At 45.4% G+C, this 23,387-nt stretch overlaps 1 protein-coding gene across 5 annotated transcripts in view; it reads left to right on the top strand.

The window, feature by feature from the left end:
- SUSD6 (sushi domain containing 6) overlaps window positions 1-23,387 on the top strand; it is an 89,775-nt gene that overhangs the window by 54,937 nt on the left and 11,451 nt on the right. For all 5 annotated transcript variants that reach the window (XM_075105791.1, XM_075105785.1, XM_075105788.1 and 2 more), the window contains one exon: window positions 22,735-22,932. In XM_075105791.1, coding sequence (XP_074961892.1) covers window positions 22,735-22,932 — 198 coding nt within the window. The remainder of the gene's footprint in view (window positions 1-22,734; window positions 22,933-23,387) is intronic.

Raw genomic sequence — 23,387 nt, 5'->3', positions numbered from 1 at the left:
TGCCTCTCTGATGAACTACAATCCAGAGGGTGCAATGGGAGAAATTTGAACATCTGCTGTGGGGAGAAAGAAAAACACATTAACCTGTGAATCATCTATTTAAATGGGGAGGAGAGGCTTTGCAGTTCAGGGAACTCATGGAGCATAGAGACCCTGAATTCCATAGGGGATATGGAGATAAGGCTGGATGATAGTCTAGAAATGGAAGTAGGGATGTTGAATTAGTTAGTATGGGAAGTGTTCAGATGTAGATGTGATGATTGAGAGTGGGCTGGAGTCAGTGGCCTGCACATCTGGCGTGCCCTTCAGCTGCCTTTCTGGAAGGGCAGAGGTGTCCTCAAGGCCCTGTGCCATTTCTGACAGCCCTGTGTGGATGTCTAGTGCCTCAGAACTAACTGAACCTGAATTGAACCCTCTGTCTGGGGAGCTCCGTGCAAGAGGTGTTTGCTTCAACTCCCTGAAAAAGTGACTTGGAAACGTGTGTGTGGGCAGCTTTCAGGATAGGGGTGCTTTTGTGTTGAGGGATCTTGTGGATCTTGCCTTTTTCCTGAAAGTGTCAGATGTTGTGTCAGGTTGTGAGCTGCCTCTTTGCAGAAACGGGGCTTGCTGAGTCAGTGCCAAGGGCCCGTAGATGTCTAGTTGGAGCCAGGCTTGATGGGAAGAAGCCTAGTGAGACCTGGGAAGGTGTGTGTAAGGCAGGTTCAGCAGCTGGATCTGTAGAGGGAGGGAAATCTAGTTGCATAAACTTTACCCCAGTGTAGGCAGTAACACCAAGGACTCTGGTGAGGGAAAGCAAAAAGTGCAACTGCTGTCCTCCCCTGGCTTAAGCTTCTGACAGTGTAAGCACTCTTACTGGGGAAAAAAAAACAACCAACAGGTTTTTTTGTTTGTTTTTGATAAGTTGATGAGGTATTAGATGGGAGCATTGATACTGGGGAAGAACTGGGATTTGGATATTTGCTTCCTACCACATATGTTCATGTGATGACGTAGGAGGCAGATCTGGCTCCAGCTGTGAGTGTGAGGGCTCCCCAGGGTGTACTCAGCATTTCTCCAAGCTCTGGCCCCAGCTCTGCAGAACCTGGGAATGTGCTTGAATTTTTTCCCCATTTGTGCTCAGCAGAGCATTTCCTGTGGCATTCAGGCATGCTGCAACATTTTCCTCTACTGCGTTCTTCCCTGGGGAGCATCTGAAATGCTTTTTTTTTTTGTGTAAGGAACTTTTTGAAACTGCTTTGTTCTTGCACAATTTGGGAAAAATTATGTTGCTGTTTTGAGCTGACAGACTGTAACTTATACTGTCTTAGCATCACAGAATTATAGAACAGTTTAGGTTTGAAGAGACCTTGAAGATCATCTGGTTCCAACCCCCTGCCGTAGGCAAGGGATACCTTCCACTGTATCAGGTTGCTCAAAGCCCGTCCAACCTGGCCTTGAACATTTCTAGTGATGTGACGTCCACAACTTCTCTGGACAATCTGTTCCAGTGCCTCACTATCCTCATAGTGAAGAATTTCTTCCTTATATCTAATCTAAATGTACCACTTTGAGCTTAATGCCATTACCCCTTGCCTTGTCACTACATGCCCTTGTAAAAAGCCCCTCTCCAGCTCTCTTGTAGGCCCCCTTCTGGTACTGGCAGGCTCCTATAAGGTCTCCCTGGAGCCTTCTCTTCTGCAGGCTGAACAACCCCAGCTCTCACAGCATGCCATCATGGAAGAGGTGCTCCACCCATCTGATCATCTTTGTGGCCCTCCTCTGGACTTAATTCAACAGGTCCATGTCCTTCTTATGTTGGGGGCCCCAGAGCTGAATGCAGTACTCCAGGTGGGGTCTCACAAGAGCAGAGTAGAGGGGCAGAATCACCTCCCTCAACCTGCTGGCCACGATTCTTTTGATCCAGCCCAGGATATGGTTGGTTTTTTGGGCTGCAAGTGCACATTATCAGGTCATGCTGAGCTTCTCATCAACCAACACCCCCAAATCCTTCTCCTCAGGGCTGCTCTCAATCCATTCTCCACCCAGGCTGTATTTGTGCTTGGGGTTTCCCCGACCCATGTGCAAGACCTTGCACTTGGCCTTGTTGAACTTCATAAGGTTCTCACGGCCCACCTCTCAAGCCTGTCAGGGTCCCTCTGGATGGCATCCCTTCCCTCCAGAGTGTTGACCACACTACACAGCTTGTTGTTGTCGGAAAACTTGCTTAGGGTACGCTCAATCCCACTCTCCACGTTGCTGACAAAGATGCTAAACAGTGCCAGTCCCAGTACTGACCCCCGAGGAGTGCCACTCATCACGGGTCTCCACTTGGACATAGAGCCATTGACTGCAGCACTTTGAGTGCCACCATCCAGCCAGTTCCTTATCCACCGAGTGGTCCATCCACCAAATCCACATCTCTCCAATTTACAGACAAGGATGTTGTGTAGGACAATGTCAAATGATTTGCATAAGTCGAAGTAGATGGTGTCAGTTGCTCTTCCCTTATCCACCAGTGCTGTAACCCTGTCACAGAAGGCCACCAAATTTGTCAGGCACAATTGGCCCATAGTGAAGCCATGTTGACTGTCACCAATCAACTAATTTTCCATGTGCCTTAGCATAGTTTCCAGGAGAATCTGCTCCATGATCTTGCTGTGCAGAAAGGTGAGACTAACTGGCCTGTTGTTCCCCAGGTCTTCCTTTTTTCCTTTTTTAAAAATGGGAGTTGTTTCCCCTTTTCCAGTCAGTGGGAACTTCACCAGGCTGCCACAGCTTCTCAGATATGATGGGTAGGGACTTACCAACTTCATCTGCCAGTTCCCTTGGGATCTGCAGATGCATCTCATCAGGTCCCATGGACTTGTGCACCTTCAGGTTCCTTAGATGGTCTCGAACCTGATCTTCTCCTACATTGGGAGGTTCTTCATTCTCCCAGTCCCTGCCTTTGCCTTCTGCAACTTGGGTGGTGTGGCTTGAGCACTTGCCGGTGAGGACTGGTGCAAAAAGGTTGTTTAGTACCTCAGCCTTCTCCATATCTTGGGTAATCAGGTCTCCCGTTTCCTTCCAGAGAGGGGCCATGTTTACCCTAGTCTGTCTTTTATCACTGACCTACCTATAGAAGCTTTTCTTGTTGCCCTTGACATCCTTGGCCAGATTTAATTCTGTCAGAGCTTTAGCTTTCCTAATGTGATCCCTGCCTGCTCGGACAATTTCTCTGTATTCCTCCCAGGCTACCTGTCCTTGCTTCCACTCTCTGTAGGCTTTGTTTTTGTGCTCGAGCTTGTCCAGGAGCTCATCGTTGATACATGCAGGCCTCCTGGCATTTTTGCCTGACTTCCTCTTTGTTGGGATGCACTGCTCCTGAGCTTGGAGGAGGTGATCCTTGAATACTAACCAGCTTTCTTGGGCTCCTCTTCCCTCCAGGGCTTTATCCCATGGTACTCTACCAATCAGATCCCTGAAGATGCCAAAGTCTGCTCTCCTGAAGTCCAGGGCAGTGAGTTTGCTGTGTGCCCTCCTTGGTGCCCTAAGGGTCTTGAACTCCACCATTTCATGGTCAATGCATCCAAGGCTGCCCTTGAGCTTCACGTTACCCACCAGCCCCTCCTTGTTCATGAGAACCAGGTCCTGCATAGCCCTCTCTTTGTTGGCTCCTCTATCACTTGGAGAAGGAAGTTATCAACTCATTCCAGAAACCTCCCAGATTGTTTATGCCCTGCCGTTTTGTCCTTCCAGCAGGTATCAGGGTGCTTGAAGTCCTCCTTGAGGACCAGGGCTTATGAATGTGAGGCTGCTCCTATTTGCCCTATAGAGGGCCTCATCCACTCGGTCTTCCTCATCGGGTGGCCTGTAGCAGACCCCCACTGTAATGTCACCTGTCCCTGCCCTCCCTTTAATCCCAACCGATAAGCTCTTGGTTGGCTCCTCATCTATCCCCAGGCAGAGCTCCATGCACTCCAGCTGGTCATTGATGTGTAGGGGGTGACACCCCCTCCTTGTCTCCTCTGCCTGTCCTTCCTAAAGAGCGTGTATCCTTCCATTCCAACACTGCAGTCATAACAGTCATCCCACCATGTCTCCATGATGCCAGTAAGATCATAGCCATGCAGGCACGCTCATGTCTCTAACTCCTCTTGTTTATTCCCCATGCTATGTACATTTGCATAGAGGCATTTAAGTTGGGCCCCCAATGAAGCTGACTTACTAGCTAGAGTGGCTGGAATTCCTTTGTGCTGCTTTTCAGGTGCTCTCCTGCTGACCTGTGATCCTTCTCCAGGCTCTGGGCATCTACTGATGGCACGGGCATCAAACTGGCAGGAGTGGGATGGAACAAGTCCCATGGTCTAAGGAGCCAAATGCCTGTTTGTGGCACCGGTCCTGTAACTGTGGATTCGCCAGATTCAGCTGGCCCTTTCAAACTTCTTTCCTTTGACCAGCAGGAGATGAAAAAACTACCTGTGCTCCAGAGTCCCTTATTGCCACATCCAGTGCTTCTTGATACTCCTCAGACTGCTCCTGGCTGTATCACTGGTGCCCATGTGAAACAACAGCAGTGGATAATAGTCAGTGGACTGCATGAGGCTTGGTAGTCTCTCAGTGACATCCCTGATACGAGCCCTCAGTAAGCAGCATGCCTCTCTAGAGAGTGCATCAGGTCAGCAAACGGGTGCCGCTGCACCTCTCAGAAAAGAGTCACCTAATACCGTCACCTGTTGCCTTTTCTTAGTTGTGCTGGCTGTTATATGGGGAGCAGATCGGGCTGCCTTACTCAGCTCCAGCGTCTCTCCTGGTGTGATGTTTCTTGCCTCTTCAGTCTGCAGAGTGGTGAAGCGGGTTCTGCAAGGGCAGCTCGGGCTTCTGGGGAAGCCTCTTCCTCCTGCTGGTCCTTGCCATTACAACCATCCATTCTTCTGCATTATTGGTCTCCTTCCCTTCTGTGTCTGCTGAGTGGTAGTTTTTGGCTGTTTGGCATGAGCTGCGGGTCCATCCCAGGCTGTGCTAACTCGGCCTCCCTGATATTACGCAACCTTCTTGCTGCCTCCTGCAGCTCAGCCACCTGTTGCAGGAGGTCTTCCACCTGGGCACACCTTTTGCAGGCAGCTCTGCTGCCTGTCCCTGCCCCAGGAGAAAGGTCTGGGCACTTTCTGCAGTCTGAGGTCTGCAATGCAGCCTCTCCCTTCAGCAGCTCCATCTGGGTGGAGGCATTAGTCACTGCTGGGGTAGATGGGGCAGAACACCCAACTGGAGCTGCAGCCTTTGCTTGCAGACAAGTGCCCACCAATCTGCCCTTGACCTGTGCCAGTGGTCACAGACAGTGCCCAGCTGCTGGGTTATTTGTACTTCAAGTATCCCACTCCGCCAGTGGAATGCCCCTCCTTCAAAGAGGTGCCCTCCGGCACAGACTGCTGCATCACCCCTCCATTGCCCACCCTAGTCGAAGTGCTTCTGGTCACAGTGCTGCCTGGGGCTGCCTTTTGTGGGAGTGGGGGCATCTGTTACTCCTGTCCCTGCCTCGTCAGCTGCTGAGAGGCTCCTGGCAGGTCTCTGCGCCAATCACCTCTGCAAGTTGCTCTTGCTTACTGTTTCCCTTCCAAAGCCTGAGTCAGGTGGTGGTGGTTGTGAAATCTGTCTGCTAGATCAGTGTCTATAGATATGAGATGTATTCTGTGTTTGACCAGGGTAGTGGAAGGGATTTTTGTTCTAGGGAATTATGAACCTAAGAGAAAAAAAAATTTGTTCTTTTAAACAATTACTTGTCTTTTGGAATAATCTGACCTTCCCACCTCATCCTGTTTCTCAGAATATCGTAGAATTGAGCTACTATAATGACATCTTACAATGTAAAGTTAGCATTTCATTCTGATAAGTCTTCTGTCTCTGCCAGTGAAGATAAGATGGCTCTGCACCTCTTGAGAACAATTTTGAAATGTTGTCCTGCTGGATTGACAATTTACACAAAAATGAGCAAGTAGTGATGTAGTGGATTCTGTCATTATCTACTAACATTTCTACTTAAATATCACTGAAACATAAAAAAACTGTCCTTGCAGGTAAATGTTTAAAAAAAAAAAACCCAAACCAACAAATAACAAAATCCCAAACAACAACACAACCTAAACAAAAACAACACACACACCCTGAAACCCCAGCTAACCACACCATCTCTTTTATGGAGCTGGGTAGTTGAAATTGTCTGATGTGAGGGAATGCTGGAGCCGAGCAGGAATTTTCTCATGCATGTTCAATGGAAGATGGCTGTGAGGAGGAGCAGTAGGACTTCAGGAAGGAGGAGACAAAACTGTAAGAATCTGAAAAGGGGCCTGAAATTTCTCCAACTTGATGCTGTAAATGCTGTCTGTAAAGTGCATAGGACAATAAGCAATGAAAGTGGTTTCGTGTTGTTTTCGTTCTTGTGGTATTCAAGGAAACGGTTTTGTAGCAGCATCTGCGAACTGAGTTGTCTGGAAGAAACTGGCCTGCAACAGTCTCTCCTTTTCAATAAGGCAGTGTTCTAGACCCCGGGGTCTGGTGGCAAGAAATAATAATAGTATCATTCAGGCTTGGCCTGTCAAAGTCAAGAGTGATCCAGGTAAAATGCTGTCATCGAGGTGTGACTCTAGGTACTTCATGCAGCCAAAACTCAAGTATTTTCACACTGTTTTTATCCTGTTAAGTCTATCTTGCCTTGAGAAATACTCTTGCTGGTTTAGCAAGAACTGCTCTGACATGACTGATGATGCTGTATAGATAAGATGTAGCTGAAAGAAGCCACTTGAGAGAGCTGAGCAAGTAAGTGTCTTAAAAAAATAAATGAAACTTAATGAAATGTCACAAATAACATAAAACCCACCTGGTACAAAAGGACCCTCATCGAGTTAAGACCAGGCAGTAACACTGCAAGGTGTTAATGCAGCATATGCATCCCTAGCCATGTTAGTCCTGTTTTTGGCCATAAAAGTTGAAGTAAATTCCTGGACAGACACACCTGTGTGGAAGAACTACTGAACTGTGAAATTCTGCATCTGGGTTGGCTTTCCTCATATAGAAAAAGAAGACACAAATATTAAAGTGATCAAATTAATCTGCAAATCTTTGTCACTGAAATTATGTTGGTGACAAGGACCCTGAAACCATCATACTGGGCTCTTCAGACCACCTGAATCCATATATTCACAAAGGCAAGCAGGAAAGCTCTCTGAAGAGGGAAGCTGAGGCAAGGAGGCAAAACATCAGGTTAGTTATTGGTGGAGCATGTCTCTAGGCCTAGGTCCCTTGTGCCTTGGCTTTAGTTCCAACCACTGAGCTGCAGTGTCTCCTGCTTTGAAATTTCAGCCTCTGATGTAAGGATCCATAACCTCTAAGTCAGTGATGAAATGTGTTGGGCGCTGGAGTTGTGTCTCTGCAAGGCTCTTGAGCATCCGTCAGGCCAGCTGCGCTCCAAATACACCAGGAAAGGGGCAAAAGCAACCCTGTAATAAAGCATTATGAGAGTGTTTACTTCCTTTTTTTCAGCTTCACCTTTCTATTTTAATTTTGCAGAACAAAGAGCCTGTCTAGGTTACCAGGGAATATAAATAAGAAGCAAAGCATATGTACGGTCTTGTATTTCTTGTTACCCAAAAGCAGTGAAGTGCAGAGAGGCAGGACAGAAGTTTAGCAGTTCTTGAGGAGATCTGGTCTCTCTCCTGAAGATTTTGTTTTGAAAATAGTTACGCTGTGGGATTTTGGGTTGTATGTTTTATAATATCTTTTTATGTTAAATGGAAGGAATGGTATTTCATCTCTTCTTACATTTTTGTCAGGCATCTAGGGCTACAAATGGGTCCTGTCTTGGCAGTTGCTACCTCTAACCTTTTTTTTATGTGCTTTTTTTTTTAGGCTATTTTGACTTGCCTGTGCTTTGATTCTAATGGGCACAGTGAAAGTGTCAAAGAGCAAATAGTATTTCAAAGGGTGAGAACTCCTTCTGCACATCTTTTCTGAACACTTTTCTTGCCAGCTGTGAAAGGAACGTGTTTTTTGAACAGTTTCCCAATCCTGGCTTATTTCAGTTTGGCTTTGTTTACCTTGTGGGTGTTTGGGATGAGCTAGAAAGACAGAAAGGAAGATTTTTGTATTTGCTGCTAGGTATGCTTTTTTCAATTTGCTAATACATCTTGTCAGGCAATTTGCTAATCCATATCCATTGAGTTGCTTAGAGCTGTAGGTAGGTTTTGGGAAAATGGAGGTATGAAAACAAACACTTTGAAGCTATTATATCTGTATGATGAGACAGTCTTCTCAAATGAGGTGGCTGAAAAATCTGATTTCTTTTATATACTGCATTTGTAAGGATTATACTAAGTTGCCGTTTACTTTCCGTGTGTCATTTGAATCCCCAGCAGAATCTGAGTGGGTGGAATGTGTGGGACAGTGCCTGTTCTGCCGGAACTGATGGCGTCTTCTGTGACTGGTAAATCAAAGCAGCAGCAGCATCCCACCAGACCTTGAAGCTTCTTGCTAGTCATGCTCCAGTCATGAAGCTTACCGATAGTTTCACTGGGTTACCTCCCTTCTTTCCCAAAAACACTCTCCAGTTACTTCCATTGCCAGTAAATAGGGAAGACCACATACTGAGCAGCTGTTAAGTTTCAGTGTAGGTTACACAGGGTCTGACACCACCTTTCCTACTATCACCTCGCTAGCTCTTAAATTGTCTGACGCTGTTACAGTGTCGGCGATTTAGAAAGGTGTATCATAGCTATCCCTTAATAGAAAAAACTTCTTACTTTGCTTTGAAGCTTAGTTCTTCAACTTCATTCTGTGTGTTTTAGATTTTTAATTATTAGCGTCTGGATTGAGTCTGTACTAATCAGTTCAAGAAAATGTAGCTGAGAATGGTTGAACTTGCAGCATAACTGGGAGGCTATAAGACTTTGTGGTCTCTGGGAAAGCTGGGTTTGCTATGTGGAGTTCTTCTGTTGCTCTAGTCTGAGGTGCCTCCCACGTTGAATAGGATGACTTGAGGAGTGTTCAAGTGGGGCTATTTTTGTTTTCCTGCCAGACTCTGCAGAGAAATTGCTTTGCAATGCTCACCTCCTGTAAAGCCAGCAGAAAAAAATGACTTAATATTTACAGCTAACCTAACCACATCTAGAGTGAAAATATGAAGTGAGCTTAAGAGAGGCTTTCCAGCGAGACAGGACTAATAACTCTTTGCAGTTCTGCCCAGCCAGTGGTAAATGATTTGAGTGCTTGTTCTGATGAGTCCCATGATGGAGATGAGTCATTCTTAAAGGATAAACAAATCTGCCCAGATATTATATTCTGATATGTTCAATGGTCCTGATCAGATACAAAGGTCAGAGGAGAAATGGCATGGCAGGGTGAAATGTATTCTTCAGTGCGTGTTGATGTATGAGATTGAGGTTTCATGATTGCTGTCCTTACCCCACCTTCCCTATCAAAGCTGTCCCTAGACATACTGCTGAGGGAAACTTCAGTAACCTAGGGCTTCGAGCTTCCCAGTTCGGTTTCCACACAGATGAAAGTGGAGCAATACTTAGCACAAAGTGATCTCCTGTGTGCATGCCATTACTAGATCAGCCTTGGCCAAACTTCCAAAATAGTACTTTTTGGGTAGGCTGACTCAGAGGCAACAGCTGCTGCTGCTGAAAGGATGAAAAATGAATTGGCTGCAAAAGGCTCATTAGTGAATGAAGGAGGCCTACCAGGGCAGAGCTTTAAAGTGACTTGGCTAGTGTAAGGATCTTTCCATGCACACGTAAGAAGTCAGGGCTCGGTTCTAAACTCTAAAGTTCTTACTTCAGAGATTCCCATGTCCCCTCAGAGTTTAGGACTGCCTCTTGAGCAGATTCATGACTGTGCAATGACCTGTGACAAGTCTTAGAATAAACTATAGCAGAACTGGGGTTAGAAGGTAGGCATGAGCTGGCGTCTGGGTAATGGGGAGCTGGGTGTTGTGTAGGTTGGTGGTGGCTGCCAGAGTTCCGCCCCCCAGCGGGAGCAGAGTGATGGACTCCTGCTGTTAGTCTTACCAGCCAGGTGACGTGTCATCCAGAGCTTGAGTGGCTGTGCTGAAGCCCACAACAGCCACGTATTTTGAGAGGGAGCCATAGTAAGAACTTTTAAAGCCTTAGTGGAGAAAGGAACCTGATTATCACATAAAGCTGAAGTTTAGGGAGTGGAATTATTTTGTAGTCATATGGAAATCCACAAGCAAGTTAAGCCTCCCGAGGTACTGCTAAATTGCAGGCCTCTTCTCGCTGGTAGAGATGCGTTTTGCACTGTTGTATCCTGAAGCTCTGTTTTCTTCTATGTCTTCACCTACTGTCAACAGGGGGTCTGTATTTATTTCAGTCAAGACTTGCAGACCAGTCCGCACAAACCAGTCATCTCTGTCCTGTCAAAACCTGGTGTTCAAAATCAGTGTGAACGTATGATAGTTATATTTCCCTATTATTATTTCTCATTATTTTTGCTGAAGAGTCAAAATGGTTTTCCAGAGACCATAGTGTGTGTCAGGCGTTTCTAAAAACACAGCCTTGGGGATTCACTATATCCAAACTGAAAACCCACCTAGGAACAGCCAAGGAAACAGCAGGGCAAACGTGCAGGTTATCTCTGAATTGAGACCAATTTTAATTTTGTTGGTTTCTGGAAAGAGGCAAGCAGGGACAAGATGAGAAATGAAAGCTGTGTGAAGAGTGAAGTTGAAGTTTAAAATTAGCATCAGTAATCGAGGGCAGTGGATGTTATATGAATTCAAATGCCGTATTAATACCTTTTCTACTAACCTGCCTCTACACAGTAGGCACTGTAAGTTCCTGTGCATTGTCGTTTCCTTTTTTGAAAGAATATCAAATTATTTTGGTAATTCTTTGTTATCTTTTTAAATAATCTCATCCTTGTCAGAATATAAGGTGAGATTTAGAATTGGATGAGCTGCCAGGGAGAGGTGAGGCCCCTGACGAGTGTTAGCTGCTTCTGCCCAGTGTGGCAAACACTTTTGGACTCTTTACATTTCTTCATAATCAGAATTTCAAGCTAAAACCTATATGCAGCTCTCTTAGGGGGACCCTCTTAATCAAACTTTTGAGGAGGGAAGGAAACGCACAAAACTAGCTGGGTGCTACTTATGACAGTGGTTTTGGGTTTCAAAAGCAGAATCTGGGACCCTGGCAATTATACAAAGTATTGTTACAGCACTTGATTAATTTCCTTCTCCAAACACATGGAAGTAATTATGGACTGTTTGGAAGAAGGGATGGGGAGGCTGGAAGTGGCCTTGGAAAACAAAAGCAAATGAAACGTGCCACTTGGAAAGCTCTGCTGTGCCCACGGGGAGAGCAGGTTTCTGTATTAAACTGGCTTTACTGCAACCACTGTACCACTGGCTCCAGCTGCAGCCCAGACACAAATTGTTTATACTGTCCTGGCGGTGTGGGATGCTGTAAAGTACCAGTCAGCTGGTCTTCATCCTTACTGGGCCTGAGCAAGCTGCATGAGCTTCCACATAAATCACCAACAGCAATTTTTATTTATTTGTGCATGTGGGTGCAGCAATAAGATTGCTTTGTCAGAAGATCTTAAAAGCACTCTGCAGTTGTTCCTGGTTTGTTCCCCCCTCCTCAACGTTTCCAGAATTAATTTATCAGTCCTGGCTTTGTTTAAAAGCACCAGGTTTTTGTCTTATGATTCGGTGTTATCCTGACGTCCATAATGGCCGGTGCAGATGAGAAGCCTGTGCAAACATAATGCAGAGCCAAGTCTGAAAAACTTGGCAGCATTAGTATCAGAGCGTGTCAGGCTGAATCATTTGGGAATGTATCTGAGGGGAGCACATTACAGGTGGGCCTATTATGGGGAAAATATTAATACAGTTGTCGTAGTGCGTAGTGCTCTTCTAGGGAGGCAAATCTGCTGCTGGAGTGCAGTGTGTTTTGGTTAATGCTTTCCATCACAGAAATCTTCCTTTCACAGATGTGGTTCTTTTGTTAGCTGTGGGTTTTGTGTCTTGGTTCTCCCTGCCTAGCACACAGCAAAGTCTGTGCTCCTGTTTTGGAGGAGGAAAGGAACTTGAAAGGTAAAGAATTTATTTTTCTGCTAAAATCTCAGTGAGAGAGGCAGTTGTTGAACTGAAGCAAAGCTTTCTAAGGGGCAGAGAAAAGTACATTTTATATCAACATGATCTCTAGCATTCTAGAAGCACCAGTGGCAGCTTCATATAGCCTAAACATTTTGACTCTTGTAGAATGTAAATAGAATTTGTGGTTTAGAGCAAGCTTTGATGCTAATGGTTTTCTTTTTAGGAGAGAGAGAAGCCACTGGAAGAAAAATCATATTTCTAATAGAAAGACAGACAAGACCCATAATTAATGTTGCACTAGCAGGCGTCCTCCATGGCTGGCTAATCACAGCTGAGTGTTAATAAGCATAGTGTTTCTTTAAATACTGTTGTAACATGTTAATTAAGATAATTCTGCTCCATGTGTCTCTTGAGTTACCAGATGGCGACTGCATTGGTGGAAGGCTGCAATTAGAGGCTTTTCTTTCTTCCTTTTTCTTTCCCTGCCCTACGAGAAAAAAAAAAAAAAGGCAGCTTTGGTGTGGATGGGATGCTTGTGTGAGAGGGGTGCCTGTCTGTTACTGTACACAGTCTAAGTGCTTGTGTCTAATTATATAAATGCACAGCTATATGATTATATCTACAAATCCCTTTGCTTTGGTTTCTTCTCATTTACCCATATTATGATATTAAAAAAAAATAAGCCTCCTCTTCATAGTATGCCCTTGCTAGGGAAACTGTAGTTTCCCTGTAAAGGCTCCGGTCCTGCTCAGTTTGCTCTTCTGTCATTGACTTCAGAGTAAGCAGCATCTGGAGCCAGTAAAGACAGAACATTTATTTTTCAGTGGACTTTGGCCTCTGCTTAATACACAGAGCCCAAAAGAGGGTTATGTTTTGCAGGGTGTTTTTAGGGAGGCTTAAAATATTTTAGGTGCAGGATCAGCGAGAAGTGTGTGCGCTCACAATGGAGGCTTTTTATTGACTTCTGCCTCCTGTAAGTAAAATATAAAGAGGTCGTTTAGCCTCAGCTGTTGTGACTGGGCCCTGGCAGCAGCTGCTGTCTTGGGTTTGTCCTTCTGGGAAATGACCCATCTGCTCATGTGCTAGAGAAAGCCAGAGCGCTGAAAAGGAGAAGGTTCAAAATCTGTTCTCCTGGTTCCAATCCCCATCTCCACCCCAGAAATTACAGACAGTGGAAAACCTGGGAATCTGGTAATCTGTCTTTTATGGTGTGAATGCCATCTCTGGCTAGAAACACACTGAGTACTCAACTGTTTCCAGCTGGCAGAGGGCAGCTTCATTCTGGACCCCTTTTCAGATGTTGTATCTGCAGCTACTGTATTTGTGTAGTTAAAACGCACAGGTTAGCACACCTGGGGAAATAAGAAGAAGAAAAAAAAACAAAGCAGAAAAAACCACCCCACACTAACACCTCGATCTACCTGAAGGGGATGCAAAGCATCATTCACCTTCACTGGGAAGGACCCACCTGTCCTCTAGAGAGAAGGCTTTCTAATGACTACAGGAGGCATTTGTGTTGGAATTTAATTATATGGACTAAAAAATGTCTGCCCGTATATCCTCAAGATGCCGAATGCTGGGAATGGGTACAGTCCCTAATATGATTCCCAGAGCAGGTCATCGCTGTGCTTCTCGGAGCCAGCCTGCCAAGAGAAACTAAAGCATGTGGCTCTCTGTTCAGCACAGACCTGCTGTGACAAGCAGTGACATTTATCCGTGGAATACTTGCTGAGCCATTTCCTAGACTAATATTGGTATTAATCGAAATGCTTGGACTGGGGTGGACAAAGCAGGAGCAGAGGGTATATAGTGGGAAGCTGCTGTGCCAAAAGCTTTTGCGAACATCCAGGTAAAACATCACTGGTTGGAAACCTGAAGGTATTTAGCACTCAGAAATGGAGGTGGCACTCTGACTAGCTGGAGCATGTGGGTGGAAGTGACTGTTTTTGTATCTGCCACTTGTGCATCTACCACTAAAGCGCATCCCCATGTCACTGCTTTCTCAACAGGAAGGAAGGTGTGGGTGGGGAAGAGGCAGTACTATTGATCAGTGCCTATCTAGGTGCTTTTTCCCTGCAGACCAGCTGCCTGAGAAGTGGTTTTTGCTTTGGTAAAAGATGGTATTTAGCTGATGTAGCTAGTCTAAGAAGGGTATGAAATGTTACAGACTTGTTTCTTACTAAAACCGAACTGCTGCTGAGGGAGGGGCTTCCCAAAGTGGCTTCTGCTGTTTGTAGGCTGGTTTGTGAGCACAAGGGAAAACAAGGATGTTGCCTGTCTGGATTTCACACTGAAAGCAAAGCTGGCTTGTATTCTCCCCCCATCATCTCTCTTTCTGCAGAAGATTCCTGGAGCCAAATACCAGTCCTGCCTCAGGCAAAAGGAAATGTTATGTGTGACTGAAGGCCCTCGTTTAAGAGGAAAAAATCCTGACCCAAAAAGGAGCTTGCGGAATTTTCTTTTTGTTCTCCAGTCATGGTGTCACTGCATCCATGCTGGTCTTTCCTTGTTCCCACAGAGAGCGATGCAACAGGAGGCTGGGGTTAGAGGGTCCTTATAGGTAGCTGTATGCTCTTTGAATTAAATAGGTGTATGGGGTTTTTTGTTTTTGTTTTTTTCTTTTTCTTTTTCTTTCCTCAAGGCAGCAAAAACCACCTATAGCCCAGACACTTCAGGGCATAGAGGGTGAAGTTCTCATGAGAAAAGCAGCTAACTTGACAGTGAATTTCCCATCTGCTAGTTGGGAAGGGTTTATAAAATATAAGTGCTTGGTGTTGAAAATGGTGTGTATGTCAGTTGTGTGCGTGCCTTTAGTTTTGGTGCCACTTCTCTAGTTTTTTTTCTCTCAGTAGGTATATAGCGGGGTTTGAGTTCACCATATTCTAGGTAGGGATCTGTCCTCCCCTAGGAAATGTGGGAGGGTTTGAGACAACCACTTCTTTAGAAGGAAAAGTTAATTAAAAAAAAAAAATTTACTTGCATGAACACTTGGACAGAGTGTTCTGTTAGGTGTAAGCCGAGGCACTGTAGTCTGTCTGCAGCACTGGGAGGCTGATGTATTATTGCCTTCGTTGTTGCTCCAGAAGCTGCTAAGTGAGCGTGGCAACTCCAGCTCCTCACTACTGTCATAACCCACAGCAGCAGGGTAACGCTATTACCCGGCTGGGTCACGTTCATGCTTCTCTGCGTACGGGTGACAGAGGTTGGGAGTGTATCTAATAAATAGAAGAGATGCAGGAACTGGGCTAAGGGAGGGGTAAACTGTTTCCTTATTGGCTTACTAAACAACCAGGACATTAGTGGAGAGGTTGGGCGGTGCCTTACCGGCAAGAATAGAAACTCTGCAAAGAGAGAAACAATGTCTCTTAGCAAATATGGCCAGAGCTCTTGCTAGCAAATTCATTCAGTTGCTTCCTAAGGCAAAACTAATGTTCAGTGTCGCCCTGAGTGGGATCCACGTGCAGCGCTCTGCTAGAATTGCCAGACCCTCTAGAAGCCAAAATTAACATTATTGCTGGTCTCTGACTTGGTCTTCTAGCCCGCTGGCTGGCTGTGTCAGGCTGTCACATTTTTATTGTGAAGAAGCATTGTGTAAAAAAGATGAAGCCCTGTGTATGAATCTACATACAAACAGCAACTGGAAAAAAAAAAAAATCCCTATTGCTACAAGCCTGTTCAGGGCACTAACTGGAGAGAAACAGTGAACGTGCCTCTTGTGTTCAGTGTGGTGTTAATTAAACTGGAACCTCAGGTCTCAGATGCTGAAAAAGCACACTTTCTGCAGAAGGCTTCAGATGCAGCTGGTGTTTCAGACCACCCATTTAGCTGTTGCAGGACCCAAGCTGAAGAGCTAAATAGGGAGGATTACTCCCAAGGGTGCCTTAGAGAGTTTGGGGCTTTTTGAAGGTCATTGCCAGAAGTTAGTAATAGATTTTGCAGTTTCCTCTGTGGTACTGAAGTGATGCATACACACATATTATCCAAGCTGATAATCAGAAACCTCCATAGCAGGGACAAGTAACCAGAAGATGGGATATCTTGCATTTATTTTGGATGTTTTTCTAGATGTGCTGTTTCTATGGCTAGCAGCAAGTCCTGTCTGAGAGAATAGAGGTAGTGGTGGTTTGGAGAACCGGAGATTTGCACAGAGCAGTGCTCCTTGCCACTGTGAAGTGCGCTGGAGCACAACTTGGAAGACATTAAATAGGCAAAGGCAGTGGCTGTGACCAGGAGGGAACCTTCCTGTGTGACAGGAGATATGAAGAGACAAAAATGTGTACTTAAAGGCAAGACAACCTTTTTTTTAAGCTGTTCCACAAAAATCCTCCTGTAAGGGAGTCAAGGTAGCACAAGAAAGTTAGCATAAGGATTTCGGGGGAACAGCATGAAGAAAATAGGATGGTCTCTAGTACTGGAACAATTTAACTGGGTGCTTATGTGTTCTGCTTCACAAAGATGTTTGCTCACCAGGCAGGACGTGCTGGTGTGAGACAGAGACAGGTTTAACCAGACTAGCCAGGGGAATGTTCATCTTGTTAGATTAGGAGGGTGGTTTTTGTTTGTAGGATGTTTTTTCTCTGCGAGCCTTGATAATATTGGTTAAATGGAGTAAATCTTGTAGATGAGGAAGGAGAAGTACTGAGCTTAGGATCTTCTGTTTCCATTCTTTACATCCATAAAAGTTGCAGTATGTCTGAAAGGCCAGGTGTTGTTAACATATCTGAACAGGGCACATGTTCAGGGGATCCAGCGAAGCAGTCATTGTCTACACACATTACTTCCAAAGTGCTTCAGCGCTGACATGTAAGATTCCTCTGCTTTTCTGAGGATGGTCAAACATGCTAGAGCACTCATGTAGCCAGTGAGGAATTCACCTGAGGCTCAGTCCAGCTTCCTCTTGAAGTTGCTGGGATTGCCTGACTCTTATAGACATTAAATTTAATTTGTCAAAACTGTTCCCATCCTATCTTTAGTGACCTCTGTGCCTTGCCGTGGTGAAGTAGAAGAAATATTACTGGATGTTCAGTGCAAAACATCCCTTTGTTAAGCAATGTTTTGTCTGTCTGTCCACCCACGTATGAGCAATGCAATGGTTTGTTCTCCTTCAGCTGCAAACGTACAGTTATGCACTCTAGCAGATGATGATTAGTAGTTGTCTTGTTCTGTTTTGGGTTTTGGTTGTTTGGTTTTTTTTACTTATAAGAATGCATTCGGTTAAGGAGCATTTAGTTTTCATCTCTGTGTGGTCAGACTACCCAGCAAAAGAGGTGGGTGACTGAAATACAGTTCAGGTGCTTGGTGCAGAAAAAGGGGTGCAAGACCCATGCTGCGATCTGTGAGTCTTACTAGTTGAAAAAAGAAATGCACAGTGCCAAGCAAACTGTACAGAGGTGCCTTTTGGTCACCTCTTGTACAGGGTTGTGCCTGTGCAAAGGTCAGTACTGGGTAGCTTTTATAATTCTGTGGATAATCCAGTCAGATTGAAGTATGTTTTAATCTTACATTGGAGTGTATTGTATTGGATCCTTGCCACAACAGGCTCATCCTGTTTGGCTTTGGAAATTTTCTGCTTATCTCTGAATTTCACTCGTAGAGATCAAGGCTGAACTGTACTTCTGTGGTTTATGTTCTGAGTACGTAAAACCTCACTTTTACGTCAGCACACAAAATACCACATGCTTCCATCTGTGGTGTTATCTGTGACCATGGCTTAGTTTTGAGTCATTTCTATATTATGTTAGAAATGCTTTGTAGCTCTGCATTGATTCGGCATTCAGGACCATGGTTCGTCTTCAGCTCCAGCCAGGACATGGAAGATCCATTTCATCCTTTGGTGATAAGGTTAATCAATTTGGCCAACTGACATCTCTTACTGTCTCTAAAAGAAGCTGTCTGTGAATTTGGTAAAAGAGAAAGCAAGTGGAGGTTGCTGCTACTAGTGGAGCCATGGGAAAGGGAGCTGGTGAAGGTACAATGGGATGACACTGTGTTGCAACAAAGAAGAGATTACTTAGTGTTGTGCTGCTTATTGACAAGTGTATAACAGCTATTCAAAGAAGATAAGAGCAGTTAACCCTCCTTGAAGGAGGACAGTATTTTCTCATGTGACCTACACACAGAAAAATATGGTGCTTAGAGATTGATGGGAAACTGGAGGTGCATACTGGTGTAGTATTTTTTTATTTGCATATAAAAAAGTTTTCTATATTTTAAATAACTAGTATTTTGGAATGGCATTTGCAGAAACTCCAGTGCATAACTTTATTTTTGCCCATCAATCTGGAAATGACAGTTTCTTTACCTCTGAACACCAGTGATGTTCAAAATGTTTGGACTGCTCATCAGTTGTTATCTCCTTCCTGTTTTCCAGCAGTGTGTGCTGGCAGAGAACCAGCTCTCTTGGGAAACGTCATAAACTTCAGTACCTCTTAAAAATGGGGCCTCTGGGAGTAGAGCTCTGCCCCCTTCGCATACAGTGCTGCAATGTTCAAAAGTACTGTTTCTGTGCATCCTCAAAACTTGATGAATCAAGATGCTGGGAATAGCTTTGCAACCCTAGGATGTCAGTACCCCCCTAGGAAGTTGATAACTTCTGTAACTTGGCTCTTTCTCTTCCCTGCCTGGCATGAACATTTGTTTTAAGATGTCTCGTAAGCTCTGGGATACTTCCAAGAACATGTGTTTCAGGGAGGGAGTTAATGAAATTCCTCCATGTTTCTTTTTATTTCAAATAACCCAGCGCCATTGTGAGTCTAGGCTGATGCTATTGGGAAGGGGGTTGATTGTTACAATATATTTGTGGCTTTACCCTGGCTGGCAACTAAGCCCCACAGAGCCGCTTGCTCACTCACCTCAGTGGGATGGAGGGAGAGAATCAGAAAGGTAAAAATGAGAAAACTCGTGGGTTGAGATAAAGGCAGTTTAATAGGTAAAGCAAAAGCTTCACACACAAGCAAAACAAAACAAGGAATTCATTCAGTGCTTCCCACGGGCAGGCAGGTGCTCAGCCATCTCCAGGAAAGCAGGGCTCCATCACGTGTAATGGTTACTTGGGAAGACAAACACCATTGCTCCAAATGTCCCCCCTTCCTCCTTCTTTCCCCAGCTTTATATGTTGATCATGATCTCATATGGTGTGGGACATCCCTTGGGTCAGTTGGGGTCAGCTGTCCCAGCCGTGTCCCCTCCCAATTTCTTGTGCCCCGCCAGCCTCCTCGCTGGTGGGGTGGGATGAGAGGCAGAAATGGCCTTGACTCTGTGTCAGCACTGCTCAGCAACAATGAAAACACCCCTGTATTATCAACACTGTTTCCAGCACAAATCCAAAACACAGCCCCATACTAGCTACTATGAAGAAAATTAACTCTATCGCAGCCAAAACTAGCACATACATACACTTAGTGTCCCACAGATTTAAAGGAATTTTCGTAACCTTTTAGGAAGCTTCTCTGTATCTGCTATGTGCCACACAGCTTTGAAACTTGGAAGGAGTAAATCTGGGGGTCATGGTTTTGCTGTGTCCCTTGAAGTCTGCCCAGCTTTAATTGGGGCTGAAATACTGAAAAATCCTCTTCCGTGGTTTAGTTCAGGTGCCTCAAAAAGCATCAGTGTGCCAAAGTAATATCCAAAGAGCAGGCCTCTAGCGTGGGGCTGGGCCCATGGTGCTGAGGGTTAAATGTAAGCAGCCCACTTGGGAACTGTGAGCTGGCTCAGGCTGCTCCCTGCTCCCAAGCCAAGCACTGAATTGTCATGACACAGCCACGCTCTGGAGTGCTAATAAACAGTTCATGCAGGCAGCTATACCTTCTGGCTCAAAGCGTAGCTGGACGTGTATTCTGGCAGCAGTTGGCACCCAGCGCTTTTGCCTTGGTGTGTCAGTGGTTTATTCTGTCAAAAGTGGTAAGTGGGCTGCTCTGCCTGGTTCTGTATTGCTGTGGGTATACCAGTGCTGCAAACTCGGGATGTAAGCTTTGCTGCTGTTTGGTGAGATAAAGGGTTGTGCAGAATCAGACTCTACCTTTTCTTCTGTTAGCCCCAGTTTAGAGCACACATATGGGGGCAATTGAAGAAGCCCATTATGGAGCATGTGAAAGCTGAGGGTGCTGAAAACGTAGGAACGGGTCGCTGTAGTGGAAAGCTGCATTGTCCATCCCAAGCTTTCTGGGTGCCTGTGTTATGCTGGGCTGGGCCCTGGTTTGTAGGGATGCTGAGCTCTGTTAGAGATGCCAGGTAAAGGGAGCTGGTCCAACAGGGAGCAGAGGTGTTTGACTTCCTTAGTTTTTCAGGCACCACCAGTCTATCTTACCCACCCAAACCTTCCAGCAATCTTTAAAGCCATCAACACTGTCTAGTAGCGCTCTCCAAAGCTGCAGGCTCTGAGATGCTTTGTTCCCCTGAGGCTGCCTTGCAAAGGACAGTTCAGGTGGTCTTCCAGGGGAGCTGGGGTTGGCCAGAGACGGTTGGTCAGGTTGAAGGTGGAGGGTGTTGATGTTCTCGCTGCCTGATCCAGACTTTTTTTTATCTATTTCCCCAGCACATAAACAGTATTCTTCTGTCATGGTGAAGGTGACATTTTAAAATACTTGTGATGCTCTTGGATGCTGTCATGACAAATGACCTAAGGAGGTGGGGAAAAAAAAGGGGAAGTGACTAATTCTGGAATCTTTCCTGTGTGAAGAGGACAAGTCAGGGACAACTGACTGAACACACTTATCAGCTGCTCCTCTCCTTTTGTGTGCCAAGTGGCCTGTGGAGGTGAGCAGGAAGCCAATCTGCAGTTGCGTAGCTGTGCATCTTCTCCTAAAGTCCTTGGGCAAGGAGGCCAAGTCAGAGTTCTGTAGGTGACTGATGTGGTGGTATTTCCAAGCCTTTGAGAGCGCTACTGCAATGTAAATGAGTACTTGTTTCTTTTTTGGCTGGCTGACTTGTGTACATAACTCAGAAACCTCATTAGTGTAGGTGGCACTTTATGATGGAAGGGGAACTGAACAGTGAGCTGCTGCCTGGGTCAAAAGGGCTCCTGGTGCAGTGGCCACGTGTAGGTACAGCGCAGGAGAAGGGGGAACAAAGCTGCAGGCTCCGAGATGCTCTGGAGAGGGCACAGAAAGACAGAAGCGGCAACAGTTAATACTCAGGAGGCACAGGACAGTAGCTTCTCTGAAGCTTGTGTAAGAATAAATCTTCTCAAGAACAAAGTCTTCTTGGAAAGCTGCTGCTTAGGTGCCTGTTAACCTTTTCTCTCAAGAAGTAAATTGAATTGCAGTTATAAAGCTGGCAGAACTCATACTAGAGGGTTTTTAGCTTCACTCAGCACTTCATCCTGGGGTTTACTAGCATTTACAAGGCACTATCTATGATGCATTCACACATGTGGTTAGGTTCAAGGGTCACTTGCACTGCAGCAATGTAGCAAATTTTTCCACAGTGGAATTAATCTCTAAAGTTTTCTTTTTGCTTCTTAGATCTTGCCCAAGATCCAGGTACTTGAACTTTGCCCAGCTGCTTCTCACCGTTTGTCCCACAGTAAAGTGGGACACTTAGAGGCAGAACATGGGAATACCTGCCCCAGGGATTAAGGGCAGGCCTGGATCACCATGCTGTGATGGAATAGGGTGGGTGGGTTGGCTGGTTTTCCATGCCCCAAAATATCTCAGGAGAGATCTTTGCGGTACTTTCTTTTATGAAGTTTGGGAGGCCAGTGTGGATTTAAAGGGAAGAATCTAGATTTCTCCCTCTTTCAGGCAGGCAGGTATGTGGTGTCAGTTGGGGGGTGTTGGGGCTGTTCTGCAGGGTCAATGTGACCTGCCAGAGGAGGGAAAATTCTAAGCAATACAAATATCCTGTTTTCAGTGCTGTTTCCTCATTCATGGTTTGTTTTTATTTGAATGCCTATTGAAAATTCTTCAAGAAAATTTCTGGCATGTGCTACGCTTACACCCATTAGTCAGGATAGGGGAGATGCAAGGAGAAATGTAAAGTGCCTTCAGCACTCCAGACTTCACATAGGTTAAACAGAGGGGGTTTTTTAGAAATGTCTTTGTAATATAACTAATTCTTTTTTTAAAAATAGGCCAGAATATTTGGTCCTACTGCAGCAAAGTTCTGCTTCCCATATCGTTGGTGGTATATCTATGTAAAATAGCTAAAATCAGTGTGCTCTTGCAGGCTTGCAGGGTGCCTTTTGGGGCAGCATTATACCATGACATTGTACCCATAATACAGTGGGGTGTTTGCATTCTTCATTCATTTCAGTAGGAGGTCTCATGCTTTTTCCGTATCAGGCTAATAGGAAAGGCTGGTTGTTAGGTTTCCCACTGTCTGTAGTGAAACAGCTGTGGGAAAAAGATAGCACCAGGGATTTTCTGGGCCTCTCTCATGTGGAGTCTGTTGTGTTGCTGTTCAAAAATATCACCATTTTGATGCCTGCCAACTAGATTGCACTGCTGGGATAACAAGCAGTCTGTAGCAATCATAGAAGACATATCAGAGGTGAAACGGTGAAACCGAGCAGTGTCTCTGCTATTGTGTAACAGTCTTCTCGGTTCTGGTAGTTTCTTAATTTAGTGGGTGTTTGTAGGTAGAAGTCTACCTATGTGCTGTATCTATTGTGCAACAGATGTCTTCCTCTGAGATATCCTCCATAATGCTTCCTCCTTTTTTTCCAGATTGTCCCCAGCCACCACAGCCTGAGAATGGAGGCTACAAGTGCCACCCTAGCCCCTGCAACAACCCTCTGACATCAGGCAGTGTCATAGAGTATCTCTGCGTCGAAGGCTACATGCTGAAAGGAGATTATAAATACTTGACCTGCAAGAATGGAGAGTGGAACCCAGCCATGGAAGTCAGCTGCAGGCTCAGCCCAGGTGAGTGCTCACTGACTCTGGTGGGATGATCAGAACTGCCCTTGCGTTGGCTTTTCAGATTATCATTGAACACTGAGTCAGTGTGGTGCTGAGGAAGTGTATACAGCTGCCTCGTATCGCTACAGCAATTTCATAAATGCAGCTCACAATCACAGCTCTTTATTAGAAACGTCTCTTCTGTACCAGCCCATCAGAAGCAGGCTCAGAGTTCCTCTCAGAAGGAAACAACCCATGCAAAGGAGTATAAAGGAGGCTGCTTGTTAATTATGTGGAGCCTCTTATGTTGACAACTCTCATCCCAGAAATGGGGGAGGCCCTAACTGAAGCATTTCCATGCTGCCTGGGTTTGCTCCTGATGGGTTTGACAGCACATCTCCCTCAGTGGCGTATCAGTCTGTCCACACGTGCACGTGTGCGTGTGAGTATGTAGAGCCGATCTTCCTTGCCAACAGGTT

Source organism: Phalacrocorax aristotelis, chromosome 10 (assembly GCF_949628215.1).
Source record: "Phalacrocorax aristotelis chromosome 10, bGulAri2.1, whole genome shotgun sequence".
Classification (NCBI taxonomy): domain Eukaryota; kingdom Metazoa; phylum Chordata; class Aves; order Suliformes; family Phalacrocoracidae; genus Phalacrocorax; species Phalacrocorax aristotelis.
Note: the sequence above shows the minus strand (reverse complement) of the source record. Positions and strands in the feature narration are given on the sequence as shown.